The sequence below is a fragment of the Mauremys mutica genome, chromosome 26, assembly GCF_020497125.1.
Source record: "Mauremys mutica isolate MM-2020 ecotype Southern chromosome 26, ASM2049712v1, whole genome shotgun sequence".
Taxonomy (NCBI): domain Eukaryota; kingdom Metazoa; phylum Chordata; order Testudines; family Geoemydidae; genus Mauremys; species Mauremys mutica.
In genome coordinates this window covers 11226682-11241768 of record NC_059097.1, presented here as the reverse complement: position 1 = coordinate 11241768, position 15087 = coordinate 11226682, and the positions used below count along the sequence as shown (strand labels likewise).

The following is a 15087-nucleotide window of genomic DNA, read 5'->3' as shown; positions in this document are numbered from 1 at the left end:
TGGAGTTCGTTGTCATGTTGTCTAGTCACATGTCCTAGCATGTCCTGCTGACTCATAGTAGCCATGACTCATAGGCTGGCTGAAACATTCACAGGAAGGCTAAGCTCTTCCACGGTCCATTGTCTTTGTTGATAAGCCATCAGCTCTGTCTGGCTTCTTCATTGTTGTACCTGAAAGGCTCGTTGTGAGTGTTACTCAGAGTAAGCACATTTGAAATACAGATACAGAGTCAATATCCATAACTTCAAATACAAACATGATCCATGCACACAAATAGGATAATCATATTCAGCACATGATGCATCTTGCACAAAATGCATCAGAATTATGTCCTAATCATATTATAACCATACCACTATGCTGAATATGGGGTTATAATAGTCCGGTGTCGGGGCCGCGCCCTCTCAGGGGCCGTCGGGAACCAGGCCGCCTCACTAAACGGCCCAAATCAGTCTCCGGGTTCTGAAGTTCTCGGGGTCTGCCCCTTGGGCAGGGGCTGAACAGAAGGCACTCGGTTACTGCAATGAGCCCCAGCCCTCAGTCAGGGCGGGGCAGCAACCACTAGTTCTAGGCTCAGATCCTTCCTACAGGCTGAGCACCAATAAAGCCAATACGCCCCGGCCCTCAGTCAGGGCGGGCGGCAAACCAGTTCTAAGCTCCGGTCCTTGCAGCCAGAGCTGAGCAATCCCCAAGTCAGGAAACCTGAGCCCTAGCTCAGGGCGGGGCAGCACACAAGGGTCCAAGGGGCTCAGGTCCTTCCTGCAGGCTGAGCAACAACACAGTTAATAGGCTAAGCCCAGGCCCCCTCAGTCAGGGCGGGGCAACAACACAGCAGTTTTAGGCTCAGCTCCTTGCAGCAGGGCTGAGCACACAGAGTAAATAGCAAGCCCAGGCCCCTCAGTCAGGGCGGGGCAGCAACACAGCAGTTCTAGGCTCAGCTCCTTGCAGCAGGAGCTGAACAGCAATAATAGTTCAGGGCTCAGGCCCTTGAATCAGGAGCTGAGCAGTGGCATCAGTCTCAGGAAGCCCAGGCCCTCAATCAGGGCGGGGCAAGGAACAAGAGTTCCAGGCTCAGGTCCCTATAGCAGGAGCTGGGCAGTAATAATAGTCTCAGAGCTCAGGTCCCTATAGCAGGAGCTGGGCAGTAATAATAGTCTCAGAGCGCAGGTCCTTGTTGCAGGAGCTGAACCACAGCAATAAGTCAGGAGGCCCAGGCCCTTAGTCAGGGCGGGACAATAAACAATAGTTCAAGGCCCAGGTCCTTGTAGCAGGAGCTGAGCTGCAGCAATGGTCTCAGAAAGCCCAGGTAAGTGCAGGCTTCTCTGCCTGAGTGCTGGTAGGAGGGGGAGTCTGCCACCCGTGAGTGGGGTGGCAGGGGGGACACAGGCCCACCCACTCCACTGTGTCCCAGCCCAGGGCCCTAGCAGCAGCGTGGATCCGCTGCCGTCAGTGGGGATCCTGGCCGCAACACACTGACATGGGCACGTCAGTGCCCTCAGCCGGACAGGGGTTGGCTACCCCCGGGCTGCACTCCATCTCCCCATCCTCGGGTACCTGCTCGTCGCTGGGCTCGGCAGCAGGGTCCCACACCATGGGCTCCTCGGCGTGCTGAAGGCGGTCTAAGTCGGGCTGCTCCTCCGGACTCGGGTCAGGGGGACGCTCGAGCCGCTCCTCGGGGTACCGGGCTCGGGGCAGGCTCGGCCAGTCCACCTCGGGGTACCTGGCTCGAGGGAGGCTCGGTCGGTCCGCGTCAGGGTACCTGGCTCGAGGGAGGCTCGGTCGGTCCGCGTCAGGGTACCTGGCTCGGGGCAGGCTCGGTCCGTCCGTGTCAGGGTACCTGGCTCGGGGCAGGCTCGGTCCGGCAGGAGCCTGATCAGGAGCGTCCGTCCTCTCCGGCCGCTGGGCTCCAACTGAGCGCTGAGGCCGGGCTTTTATACTTCCTGTCCCGCCCCTTGACTTCCGGGGGGCGGGAACAGGCGGCGGTGGCTCCGCCCACTGAGGTGGCTGTTCCGGTTCCTCCCTCTCAGGGGCCGTCGGGAGCCAGGCCGCCTCACTACAGGGGTGTAGTGTCAGGGCCTAATTTCAAGGGATTTGGGAATGGAACTTCTCCTCTTTGTGGAACAGGAAATAACCCTCCAGCCAGGGCTGGGAAAACTTCTGACTCCCAGTGCTGGAGCCTGAATCTACTGCCACTTCATTAGTTACCACCACCCGCAATCTTTGTGGTACTGCAAACTTCATCCGTAATGATTTTATATTCTGTTCTAGGTCATTGATAAGAATGTTAAATAGCACACGGGCAAAAAGCAATCCTTGTGGGAACCCGCTAGAAATAAATCCACTTGACCATGGTTCCCCATTTACAATCCCAGTTTTTAATCTATTTAATGTATGCCGTGTTTATTTTGTATCATTCTAGTTTTTTAGTCAAAATATTGTGCTGAATCAAGTCATATGCCTTACAGAAGTCTAGATATATTACATCAATAATATTAGCTGCAACCAAAATTTGGATCTCATCTAATAAGGATATCCAGTTAGTTTGATAGGATCTATTTTCTCTAAACCTTTGTTAATAGGTACTAATTATATTACCTTCCTTTAATTCTTTATTAATGAAATCCAGTATCGACTGCTCCATTATTTTGCTCAGTATTGATATCAGACTGACACTCTTGTAATTAGCTGGGTCACCTCTTTTACACTTTTTAGTATTGGCACAGCATTAGCTTAATTCCAGTCTTCTGGAATTTCCCCAGTGTTCCAAGTCCTAATTACAATCAACATTAATAGTCCACCACGCTCCTCCACCAGGTCTTTAAAAACTCTTGGATACAAGTTATCTGGACCTGCTTATTTAAACATGTCTAACTGTAATAACTGCTGTTTAATGTCCTTGTGAGTTCTTGTTGGAATGGAAGGAGTGTCGTCGTCAACATCTTATGATACAAGTACAGTATCTGTTTTTCTCCAAATCCAGGAGAGAACACTTATTGAACACTTTTACCTCTTCTGCATGATTTTTTATAATTCTGCCATTTCCGTCTAGTTATTTATCACTACCATTGTTAGGATTAATATACTTTTCAAAACTTCCTTATTTTCATTGATTGGTCATTGATTTCTGATAGCTTCCTGTGACGAGGCGGTTCTGGCAGGACCCAACTGAGAGTGCCAATTCAGGACCACTTGCTCAAACAGGGCAGTCACAACCCTAGGCTGGGGTTTTTCCACCTCTAAGGCAAACCAAACCAGCCAGACAAAAAGGACTTCGGTTTCACCCCACTGGCTAACCACAAGTCACACGAGCAATTTCCTTAGACACTCCAGTCTCCCAGTATCACCACCAGTGCCACCCATCCCGGGGAGGAATGGTTATGAAAACCAACACCCCAATAAAAGAAAAAGGTTCTCTTGATTCCAAAGAAACAAGCCCCAGACCCAGGTCAATATACACATCAGATCTTACCCACAAATCACGCTGTTGCCAATCCTTTAAAATCTAAATGTTTATTCATAAAAGGAAAAAGGTAGAGATGAGAGGTAGCATTGGTTAAATTGAATCAATTACATACAGTAATGGCAAAGTTCTTAATTCAGGCTTGTAGCAGTGATGGCATAAACTGCCGGTTCAAATCAAGTCTCTGGAGAACATCCCCCGCTGGGATGGGTCATCAGTCCCTTGTGTAGAGCTTCAGCATGTAGCAAAGTCCCTCCAGAGGTAGAAGCAGGATTGAAGATAAGATGGAGATGAGGCATCAGCCTTATATAGGCTTTTCCAGGTGTAAGAACCTCTTTGTCCTTACTGTGGAAAATTACAGCAAAATGGAGTCTGCGGTCACATGGACCAGTCCCTGCATACTTTGCTGAGTCACAAGGGGTGTCTGCCTTCTCTCCATGGGTCAGTTGTGTAGCTGATGGTCCTTAATGGGCCATCAAGCAGGCTAGGCAGAGCTAACACCAACTTGTCTGCGATGTCTCCCAGAAGCACAGCACCAGCTTGAAATACAGACAGTATAGAGCTAATATTCATAACTTCAACTACAAAATGATACATACATACAGACAGCATAATCATAACCAGCAACCCATAACCTGGTCTTAGACACCTCATATTGACCCCCTTTACATCAGATTTGTTGCCACTACAGGACCTTGGTTGCAACCCATGTTCTATATGGTCCCAGTTTATATCAATAACGTCACACTTCCCTTACCAATTTTCTACAATTCTGACCTTCTAACTCAGGGGTGAGCAACCTTTCAGAAGTCTTCATTTATTCACTCTAATTTAAGGTTTTGAGTGCCAGTAATACATTTTAACATTTTTAGAAGATCTTTCTCTGTCTATAATATATAACTAAACTATTGTTATATGTAAAGTAAATAAGGCTTTTAAAATGTTTAAGAAACTTCATTTAAAATTAAATTAAAATGCAGAGCCCTCCGGACTGGTGACCAGGACCCGGGCATTGTGAGTGCCACGGAAAATCAGCTTGCGTGCTGCCTTCAGCACCCGTGCCATAGGTTGCCTACCCCTGTTCTAACTAATATTCTTTACTACTGACTTCCCTTTTCTTTCTTATATTTTATTTGGAGAGTGTTTCCTACCAGGGAGCCATTAGTAGGGTCCAGAGCCAGTCCCATCTCCTATATCAAGCTCTGGCTAGTAGGTATGTGATAAATGTGAAGACCCTGCCTCCGTCTGTCAGCTGGGAGACACAAAGGTTCTCTCTTTCTACCCTCTGATGCCGCCTGGCTGTTCTAGGCAAGGTGGGGTGGGACTCTGTTAACATGTGCCTCCCGGAGCTTCCATTTCCCTGGTGCTGCTGTTCCGTGAATAGTGGGGTTATGAGTGGGGCAGCAGTTACTGAGTGTTGGACTCTTGCTCTTTCAGGGGCCGGTGACCTTCGAGGAGGTGGCTGTGTATTTCACCAAGGGGGAATGGGCACTACTGGACCCTGTTCAGAGAGCCCTCTACAGGGATGTCATGCAGGAGAACTATGAGACGGTGACCTCGCTGGGTAAGGAGTCCTGTCCTCTGGGTTATTAGAAGCTGTGGGGTCTCTGAAGAACCTGAGCAGTAATAACTTTATACCTTTATTCGTCATACAAGTTTTGACAAGTTTCCTTGCCCCCACTTTTTTTTGCCTCATCTCCCACCCACTAGTATCATTTTTGGATATGTGCCTTTTTGGTGCTGTCAGTCATTTTAAAATTGCATTGAATGTATCCTTATTGGCTACATTAGTAACTATATTAATCACTGCAGCTTTCATGCCTTTTCCTCATTTTAAGAGGAAAATATGCTGCCTGTAGAATTCTAAATTGAGTAAATAGGTGTGTGACTCATGCCTGGCTTGTGTGACAGTCAGATGAGCTCTTTTAGGAGAGCGTGTAATGTTGCCGTTCAGGATCCCATGGGTGAAGGGATAAGCGAGCTGTGGGAAGGACGGAGACGGGGGGTGGGTAGTAGATATGCCAGGACATGGGGCGGGTGTGTGCAGTTAGAGCTAAAAAGCAGCAGGGAGGTAGGAGGCTGTGAGAGACGAGGAGAAAATACAAGAAGTTCTCAAGTGCCGGGAGGTGGTGCTGGCTGAGAGTAATGGGAAGAAGCGGAGGGGAGTGTGGAGGAAGGCACCCAGGAAGTGGGGTGGGTGGGTCAGTGGGAGGGAGGAGAGGTTTGGGGATCTGGAGCTGTGGGGGATCCCAGACCTTTAACCCCAAATCCCTACCGAAGCCTTGTTGCTTTAGAGCCTCCACTCCAGTTTTATTTCTGTTCAGTTTCACTTTATTATACAGTTTTTTCCTCAAATATTATTATTTTAACTCTTGACCTCCCTCTCCCACTCATTACCCCCCTCCCCGTATAACCTCCCCATCTCCTATGCACAGCGACCCCGGCCACCGATCCTGAGTCCTTGCTGCATCCTCCCTCCTATAGCAGGGCCCCTACCCAGGCACAAATGGGCACTTCGTTGATGATGTCACAGGGTGGTATAGTCTGTACAATTTTTACACCTATAAGATTACATATTCCGAAGCCCTTCACACCAGTCGGGCTTATCTCTATATGCCGATACAGTCTGTTCCCTTCCCAGCTCTGATGCCGCAGAGCCTGGCCTGTGTCCCTGTTCCCGTTCTCCCCCTAACCAACATTCAACATTCATGGGGCCTCATCTGGAGCACTGTGTCCAGTTTTGGTCCCAACACTATAAGAAGGATGTGGAAAAATTGGAAAGCATCCAGCGGGGGGCAACAAAAATGGTTAGGGGACTGGAACACATGACTTCTGAGGAGAGGCTGAGGGAACTGGGATTGTTTAGTCTGCAGAAGAGAAGAATGAGGGGGGATTTGATAGCTGCTTTCAACTACCTGAAGGGGGGTTCCAAAGAGGATGGATCTAGACCAGGGGTGGGCAAACTACGGCCCGCGGGCCACATCTGGCCCGCGGGACTGTCCTGCCCGGCCCCCGAGCTCCTGACCCAGGAGGCTTACCCTTGGCCCCTCCCTTGCTATCCCCCATCCCCCGCAGCCTCAGCTTGCTCGCTCCGCCGCTGGCGCAATGCTCTGGGCGGCGGGGCTGCGAGCTCCTGGGGCAGCGAGCTGCGGAGCCCGGCCTGACCCAGTCTTTGTGCTGCACGGTGGCGGCGGCTGCGTGGCTGTAGCGCCGCCAGCCAGCGGTGCTCCAGGCAGTGTGGTAAGGGGACAGGGGGGGTTGGATAGAGGGCAGAGGAGTTCGGGGTGGTGGTCAGAGGGCGGGGGTGTGGATAGGGCAGAGGTGGGCAAATTACGGACCGCGAGCCACATCTGGCCTGCGGGGCCATCCTGCCCAGCCCCTGAGCTCCCAGCTGGCCCCGGCCCCTCCCCGGCTGTCCGTCCTCCCCCGCAGCCTCAGCTTGCTGTGCTGGCAGCGCGGCATCCTGGCTGGCTCCGGGGCTGGGCGGCGCGGTGCAGGGGCAGATTTACAAGTGAACACAGGGTGCCCTGGCAAAGGCCCCCCAACAACAGGGGGACCCAGGGCCGGGCACTCAGGCAACTCAACACTGGCTGCACTGAAATCATATGCAGGCGGGCGGTGCAGATGGCGGGAGCGCAGGGAACACAGGCGGAGGACTCAGGGGGAGCACTGGGAGGCCACGCAGCCGGCCAGAGAGAAGCGGCCCTTTGAAGGGGAAACCGCCACTTCTCTCTGGCTGTGCGGCTGCCCCTGCTCCTGTTGAGTCCTCCGCCCATGTTTGCGGGGCCACATTCCAAAAGGGGCTGGGTGGGGGGGGAAGATGGATAAGGGGTTGGGTCTTGGAAGGGGGTGGTCAGGGGCAGGGGGTCCTGGAAGGGGGTGGTCAGGGGGTGGGGGGGTGGATGGAGGGGGGTCGGTTGGGGACAAGGAGCAGAGGGGTTGGATGGGTTTGGAGGTTCTTGGGGGGCAGTCAGGGGGCAGGAAGTGGGAGGGGGCGGATAAGGGGTGGGGGGCAGGCTGTTTGGGAGGGGGCACAGTCTTCCCTACCTGGCCCTCCATACTGTTTTGCAACCCCAATGTGGCCCCTTGGGCCAAAAAGTTTGCCCACCCCTGATCTAGACTGTTCTCAGTGGTAGCAGATGACACAACAAAGAGTAATGATTTCAAGTTGCAATGGGGGAGGTTTAGGTTGGATATTAGGAAACACTATTTCACTAGGAGGGTGGTGAAGCCCTGGGATGGGTTCCCTAGGGAAGTGGTGGAATCTCCTTCCTTAGAGGTTTTTACGGTCAGGCTTGACAAAGCCTTGGCTGGGATGATTAATTGGGGATTGGTCCTGCTTTGAGCAGGGGTGGGACTAGATACCTCCTGAGGTCCCTTCCAACCCTGATATTCTATTATTCCAATTTCCTTCCCACCTCCTGTTTGACCCCATTTATAGAGTAATATTCTCAACTATACCTTAACCAGTAATTGTGCTGAAATTTAACTAACCAATTCTAACATATTGTGACATAATTCTCTAACCCAGGCGTCGGCCACCTTTCAGAAGTGGTGTGCTGAGTCTTCATTTATTCACTCTAATTTAAGATTTCATGTGCCAATAATACATTTTAACGTTTTTAGAAAGTCTCTTTCTATAAGTTTATAATACATAATTGAACTATTGTATGTAAAGTCAGTAAGGTTTTTAAAATTTTTAAGAAACTTCATTTAAAATTAAATTAAAATGCAGAGCCTTCTGGACCGGTGGCCAGGACCTGGGCAGTGTGAGTGCCACTGAAAATCCGCTCGTGTGCCGCCATAGGTTGCCTACTCCTGCTCTAACCAATTATAAACCACTACCCTAATTAACTTACACCTGGCAACATTAATTATACAGGAGAGAGAAACAATTAGAGAACCAGACTGATTAACAATGTAAAAGTGGTAGCTATAAAGATAAAGCAATACAGAAATGAGGGTTTCACAACCACAACCATTGATAAGTGATTTCTTGCCAGACAGGCTGCTATCAAATTAAGGATTCTTTAACCATCTTAAGATCCGGACAGGATTGTCTTCTTAACAGCCCAATAGCACCTTATTTCAGTGTGACTGGTTTGGGATGTGAGGATGTAACCCTTCGCTTCCCAGCTTATGGCTGCCCCTGCTGCTTAGCCAAAGGCCTTAGCCTAAGAACAAGGCCTCAGACTATCCTAGTGAGAGAAGGCCCAGACACAGGCAGACTGTGATTTTGATTCTTTGTTTTCATACTCCTGTAACTAGCTAAGTGATAAAAATACACCTAAGTTCTTAAAATATAGGCTTTGCAGGCAGGCCTGAATATCACCATTCTAACAGAGGGTTCTACCCCTTCCCCCATGCTGTGTCTGTCTTGTCTATTTAGACTGTAAATTCTTCAGAGCATGGGCCATCTACTATTCTGCATTTGTACTGTGCCTAGCACAACGGGGAGACACACTGTTAGTTGGTCCTTAGGCACTAAGGTAATGCGTATGATTAATAATAATAATAACTCTCCTGCCACTTGGAGCCAAGGAAGCTGGTCTTGGGATGTTACTGCTTAAAAATGATCTGAGCTTAAAACCATGGAATATTCTTTGTGACAAGTATCCCACAAATTCCACTGACCTCCCTTGTTTTCTTTGCCTGGCGTAGGGTTTCTAAATTCCAAACCTGATGTGGTCTCACAGCTGGAACGAGGGGAAGAGCCGTGGGTCCTGGACCTCCAGGGTTCTGAGAAAGAAGTGCTTCCAAGAGCTGCCTGCACAGGTGAGGACTTGGTTAAAGCAAGTCAAAAACTGTCCGTGAATACAGGAAACATTCGGGATCCCCTACAAAGACCTTGTGAGCTCTCCAAGTTCAGGATTGTTCCCTGCAGATGTGGAATAATTAGGCAGATGTCACTCATGGCTTCCCACCTATCCTGACTAACAACTGGCAGCAGATCCCTACCTGATCCCACTTTCCCCTGCATGTTCTGGTGAAATGCAGACCAAAACTGATCCCTTCCTCTCTCCTCTGGGGAAAATCAGTTCCTGATAGGTTTGATCTCTCCTGCACATATTTTGGTTTGTTCATCCCTTTTAAAATTCCTGTCTCTGAGATTTCCTTTCTTTCAGGCACAGAGAGTGACCTATGTCTGGATTCTCTCTGTCTCCCATCAGGTGATAGGATGGTGCGTGAGAATGAGATGCAGAAACCCCAGCAGGAAGATGCTGAGCAAGGAGCACCACATGGGACGTTATCAGGAAGACCCAAAGGGAATGTTTCCAGGAGTTGTGCACTCCAAGAAACAGTAAAAGCCTCAGAGACTCAGCAGAGGCCAGAGGAGAACTTCAGTAGCCTCTCAGACCTTATTACATATGAGAGAATCAACTTGGAAGAGACAAACTACACATGCCATGAGTGCGGGAAAAGCTTCACTCGGCGCTCATACCTTATCACACATCAGAGAATCCACACAGGGGAGACGCCCTACACGTGCGCTGAGTGCGGGAAAAGCTTCAGTTGGCGCTCAGTCCTTATCACACATCAGAGAATCCACACAGGGGAGACGCCCTACACGTGCGCTGAGTGCGGGAAAAGCTTCAGTCGGCGCTCAGTCCTTATCAGACATCAGAGAATCCACACAGGGGAGACGCCCTACACGTGCGCTGAGTGCGGGAAAAGCTTCAGTTGGCGCTCAGTCCTTATCACACATCAGAGAATCCACACAGGGGAGACGCCCTACACGTGCGCTGAGTGCGGGAAAAGCTTCAGTCGGCGCTCAGTCCTTATCACACACCAGAGAATCCACATAGGGGAGACGCCCTACACGTGCGCTGAGTGCGGGAAAAGCTTCACTTGGCGCTCAAATCTTATCAGACATCAGAGAATCCACACAGGGGAGACGCCCTACACGTGCTCTGAGTGCGGGAAAAGCTTCAGTCGGCGCTCACACCTTATCAGACATCAGAGAATCCACACAGGAGAGCAGCCTTACACGTGCGCTGAGTGCGGGAAAAGCTTCAGTCGGCGCTCACACCTTATCAGACATCAGAGAATCCACACAGGAGAGACGCCCTACACGTGCGCTGAGTGCGGGAAAAGCTTCAGTCAGAGCTCAAACCTTATCACACATCAGAGAATCCACACAAGAGAGATGCCTTACACATGCTCTGAGTGCGGGAAAAGCTTCAGTCAGCGCTCAAGCCTTGTCACACATCAAAGAATCCACACATGAGAGATACCCTACACATGCTCTGAGTGCGGGAAAACTTTCATTGAGCACTCAGACTTTGTCAGACATCGTAGAATCCACAGTGGAGAGAGACCCTACACATGCTCTGCATTTGGGAAAAGCTTCAGTCAGATGTCATTCCCTATTAGATATCAGAAAATCCAAATCGGAGAGAACTGTAAGAAATGCCTTTATTAGGGCTTCCCAAAGATTTCTTTTTAAAAAAATCACATTTGCTAATTCCAATATAGTGATCTTTGCACCATCTTCACTGTGGTCTCTCAGCTCTGCCAGATGAGTTGCCTGCTTCTGCCTTTTGCAGCTCACCCTCCTTTGGGGTCAGTCCTGTGATCTTTTCTATCAGCTCCTTTCCTTTTGTCTTGTAGGAGCGTGTGTCCCTCCAGCCAGGAATTTCATCAGCTCCAGGTGGGGGAGAGAGGGTTGATGCCAACAAACTACCCTGAGGCAAAAGTCACCTGTGCCTTACATCCACTAGGACTGTACATGGAATTGGGTGCTCAAGTTAGTGATTTTGGTGTAAAAAGACAATTATAGTTGTAGAGCAGAAGCAGCCCAGGGAGTGAACCTAACAGACAATGATCAAGTGATCTCTCTCCTGCCATCCATCTCCATCCTCTGACAAACAGAGGCTAGGGACACCATTCCTTACCCATCCTGGCTAATAGCCATTAATGGACTTAACCTCCATGAATTTATCCAGTTCTCTTTTAAACCCTGTTATAGTCCTAGCCTTCACAACCTCTTCAGGCAAGGAGTTCCACAAGTTGACTGTGCGCTGTGTGAAGAAGAACTTCCTTTTATTTGTTTTAAACCAGCTGCCTATTAATTTCATTTGGTGGCCCCTAGTTCTTGTATTATGGGAGTAAGTAAATAACTTTTCCTTATCTACTTTCTCCACATCACTCATGATTTTATATACCTCTATCATATTCCCTCTTAGTCTCCTCTTTTCCAAGTTGAAAAGCCCTAGCCTCTTTAATCTCTCCTCATATGGGACCCGTTCCAAACCCCTAATCATTTTAATTGCCCTTCTCTGAACCTTTTCTAATGCCAGTATATCTTTTTTGAGATGAGACGACCACATCTGTACATAGTATTCAAGATGTGGGCATACCATAGAGTTATATAACGGTAATAATATAGTCAGTCTTATTCTCTATCCCCTTTTTAATGATTCCTAACATCCTGTTTGCTTTTTTGACCGCCTCTGCCCACTGCGTGGGCATCTTCAGAGAACTATCCACGATGACTCCGAGATCTTTTTCCTGATTTGTTGTAGCTAAATCAGTCCCCATCATATTTTATGTATAATTGGAGTTATTTTTTCCAGTGTGCATTACTTTACATTTATCCACATTAAATTTCATTTGCCATTTTGTTGCCCAATCACTTAGTTTTGTGAGATCTTTTTTAAGTTCTTCACAGTCTGCTTTGGTCTTAACTATCTTGAGCAGTTTAGAATCATCTGCAAACTTTGCCACCTCACTGTTTACCCCTTTCTCCAAATCATTTATGAATAAGGTGAATAGGATTGGTCCTAGGACTGACCCTTGGGGAACACCACTAGTTACCCCTCTCCATTCTGAGAATTTACCATTAATTCCTACCCTTTGTTCCCTGTCTTTTAACCAGTTCTCAATCCTTGAAAGGACCTTCCCTTTTATCCCATGACAACTTAATTTATGTAAGAGCCTTTGGCGAGGGACCTTGTCAAAGGCTTTCTGGAAATCTAAGTACACTATGTCTACTGGATCCCCCTTGTCCACATGTTTGTTGACCCCCTCAAAGAACTCTAATAGATTAGTAAGACATGATTTCCCTTTACGGAAACCGTGTTGACTTTTGCCCAACAATTTATGTTCTTCTATGTGTCTGACAATTTTATTCTTTACTATTGTTTCAACTAATTTGCCCGGTACCGATGTTAGACTAATTGCCAGGATCACCTCTAGAGCCCTTTTTAAATATTGACATTACATTAGCTAACTTCCAGTCATTGGGTACCGAAGCCGATTCAAAGGACAGGTTACAAACCATAGTTAATAGTTCCACAACTTCACATTTGAGTTCTTTCAGAACTCTTGGGTGAATGCCATCTGGTCCTCGTGACTTGTTAATGTTGAGTTTATCAATTAATTCCAAAACCTCATCTAGTGACACTTCAGTCTGTGACAGTTCCTCAGATTTGTCACCTACAATTTGGCAATGTTTATACTCCTTTCTAGGATTTGACTTCCACTTTTTAAAGGAAGTCTTTTTGTCTCTCACTGCTTCTTTTACATGGTTGTTAAGCCCCGGTAGCTCTTTTTTAGTTCTTTTACTGTGTTTCTTAAATTGGGGTATACATTTAAGTTGGGCCTCTATTATGGTGTCGTTAAAGTGTCCATGCAGCTTACAGGAATTTCACTTTAGTCACTGTACCTTTTAAATTCTGTTTAACTAACCCCCTCATTTTTGTATAATTCTCCTTTTTGAAATCAAATGCCACAGTGTTGGGCTGTTGAGATGTTCTTCCCACCACAGGGATGTTAAATGTTATTATATTATGCCATTTATTTCGAGCAACTGCAGTTATTCGGGAGAGTTCAGACAGGCAGAGTTTCCCCTCCCGAGGTAGGTCTCGGTTAGATAAACAATTAAGGCAAGCATTTATACCTTTTGTGACATACAGTAAGGAGCAACAACTGCATTGTGTTTGTACATATTCCTTTCTGATAGCTTACTTCTCTCAGCAATTTCTGCTACAATCTGCATTCTATTCTTATCTAACACAAGGTCAAAAACCAGCGTCTCTTACAGTTCTTTTCTGCTCGCCCACGCCCTGCTTAGAAGTCTCCCATTATTAGCTGTTAGTTAGCCTGGTATATATCAAGTCCCTGAGAAAACACAGTTATACGAAGCAAAACGAAATCACAAATAGAAATGTCATTGGAAATTCAAAAATTAAAAAGGAAAATGCAATTCCCATCACTTCATTGTATCTGGGCCATTCCTGTATCGAGAGTACCCGCTAAGGGCCCTGTGTGCTTATGGGAAACCTGGAGGAACTCATAGCACAGCCTCGACATGAAACTCAACTGCTCCCAGGTGCCGCCGTAAAACCTTTTCCCTGCTGTGATGTTGATGATTTTATGAAAATATGCTAATGAGTGTGAATATAATGTAACTGGAACATGCTTCATGCAAAAGGTCTCTTGTGCAGTATCATTACAAAGCTTATTATCTACTGTGTGTGTTCAGCCTATTTGTATGAACAGATCATTCCTGTATCTGAAGCTAGAAATATGAGCTATAACTCTGAGGTCCTGTTGTAATGATGCAAAGTGTGGGCCATTAATAGTGGTTTGGACTCCTGATGGCTCCCATTAACCAGGACAGTTGACTGGAGATGGCTCTGTCCTGCACTATCTGTGAGTCAGGCCAGGAACAATGAAGGCTTGGTGTTGCAGCGCAGGCGTGCGTGGACAGAGCTCGACCATCAATATGATTTAAAGCAGAGTCATTTTATTTCTCTCCAGCATACATCTTTATACACTTAAAGCAAGCAATCAAGCAATTGCTAATTGGTTAATAAGATACAAACAAGCACAGCTAACTTCATTGGCTATTTAACATCCTGGCCAACCTTCTAATTTATTATCCTATTATCGCCTCCCAGCAGATAAGAACGAGCCTCATCCTTGAGACTTGCATGTCAGTTTCCCACACGCTTATGCAAAACAATCCGACACTTCCCCCCTTTTCTCATAATAAAAAAAAGGAAGGCACAGCAAAACATTTTCAACTTATAGCATCACATTACTACAATCTATTACACAGCAAAACTAAAAGCAAATCTAAACACCAGCTGCCTAACTAAACCGTAACAATATCTTCCGCAGTGCCCTACTTTTACCTAAACATCCCTCCTCCAGGTAACGCAAGTGGCCCAAGGGGCCAGGAGGGTTCTGCCAATGTGCAAACACCCACAAAGCAGGTTTCCAATAAGGGCTTCCACTGCAGCAACATGGGGCAAGCAAACAGAAGGCCATTGTATTTAAGGCACTCTGCGCCAAAATCAGCCAAGGCCGGACCCACTTCGCCGGAATCCACCTGGCTTACTGTCTTCCCATTTCCCATGCACCGTATCTGATCCAGTTAGGCCACCTGGCCTTTGCCTCGCTCTGGCAGTTCCCTACTTTCTCATAACAACATTATCTCATCCCTCTGTTCTCGTAATCACGCAGCTGTAATTTTCCACCAAGGCAGCATAGGGAAATTCTCCCCTCTATTCCAAAAACACATAAAAAAATAACAATAACCAATTAAGCAAAACAAAACTAAAAGCCAAATAATACTTCCTCAATCTATAAGGCTTATCCATAACCATGCAATTCATAAA

At 47.6% G+C, this 15087-nt stretch overlaps 1 protein-coding gene across 1 annotated transcript in view; it reads left to right on the top strand.

Annotated features, from left to right (window-relative positions):
* The window catches only part of LOC123356632, a 1710063-nt gene that overhangs the window by 1235529 nt on the left and 459447 nt on the right, over nucleotides 1-15087 (top strand). The window contains 1 exon segment of the mRNA XM_044999989.1: nucleotides 9850-10812. Within this exon segment, the coding sequence (XP_044855924.1) occupies nucleotides 9850-10812 (963 nt within the window).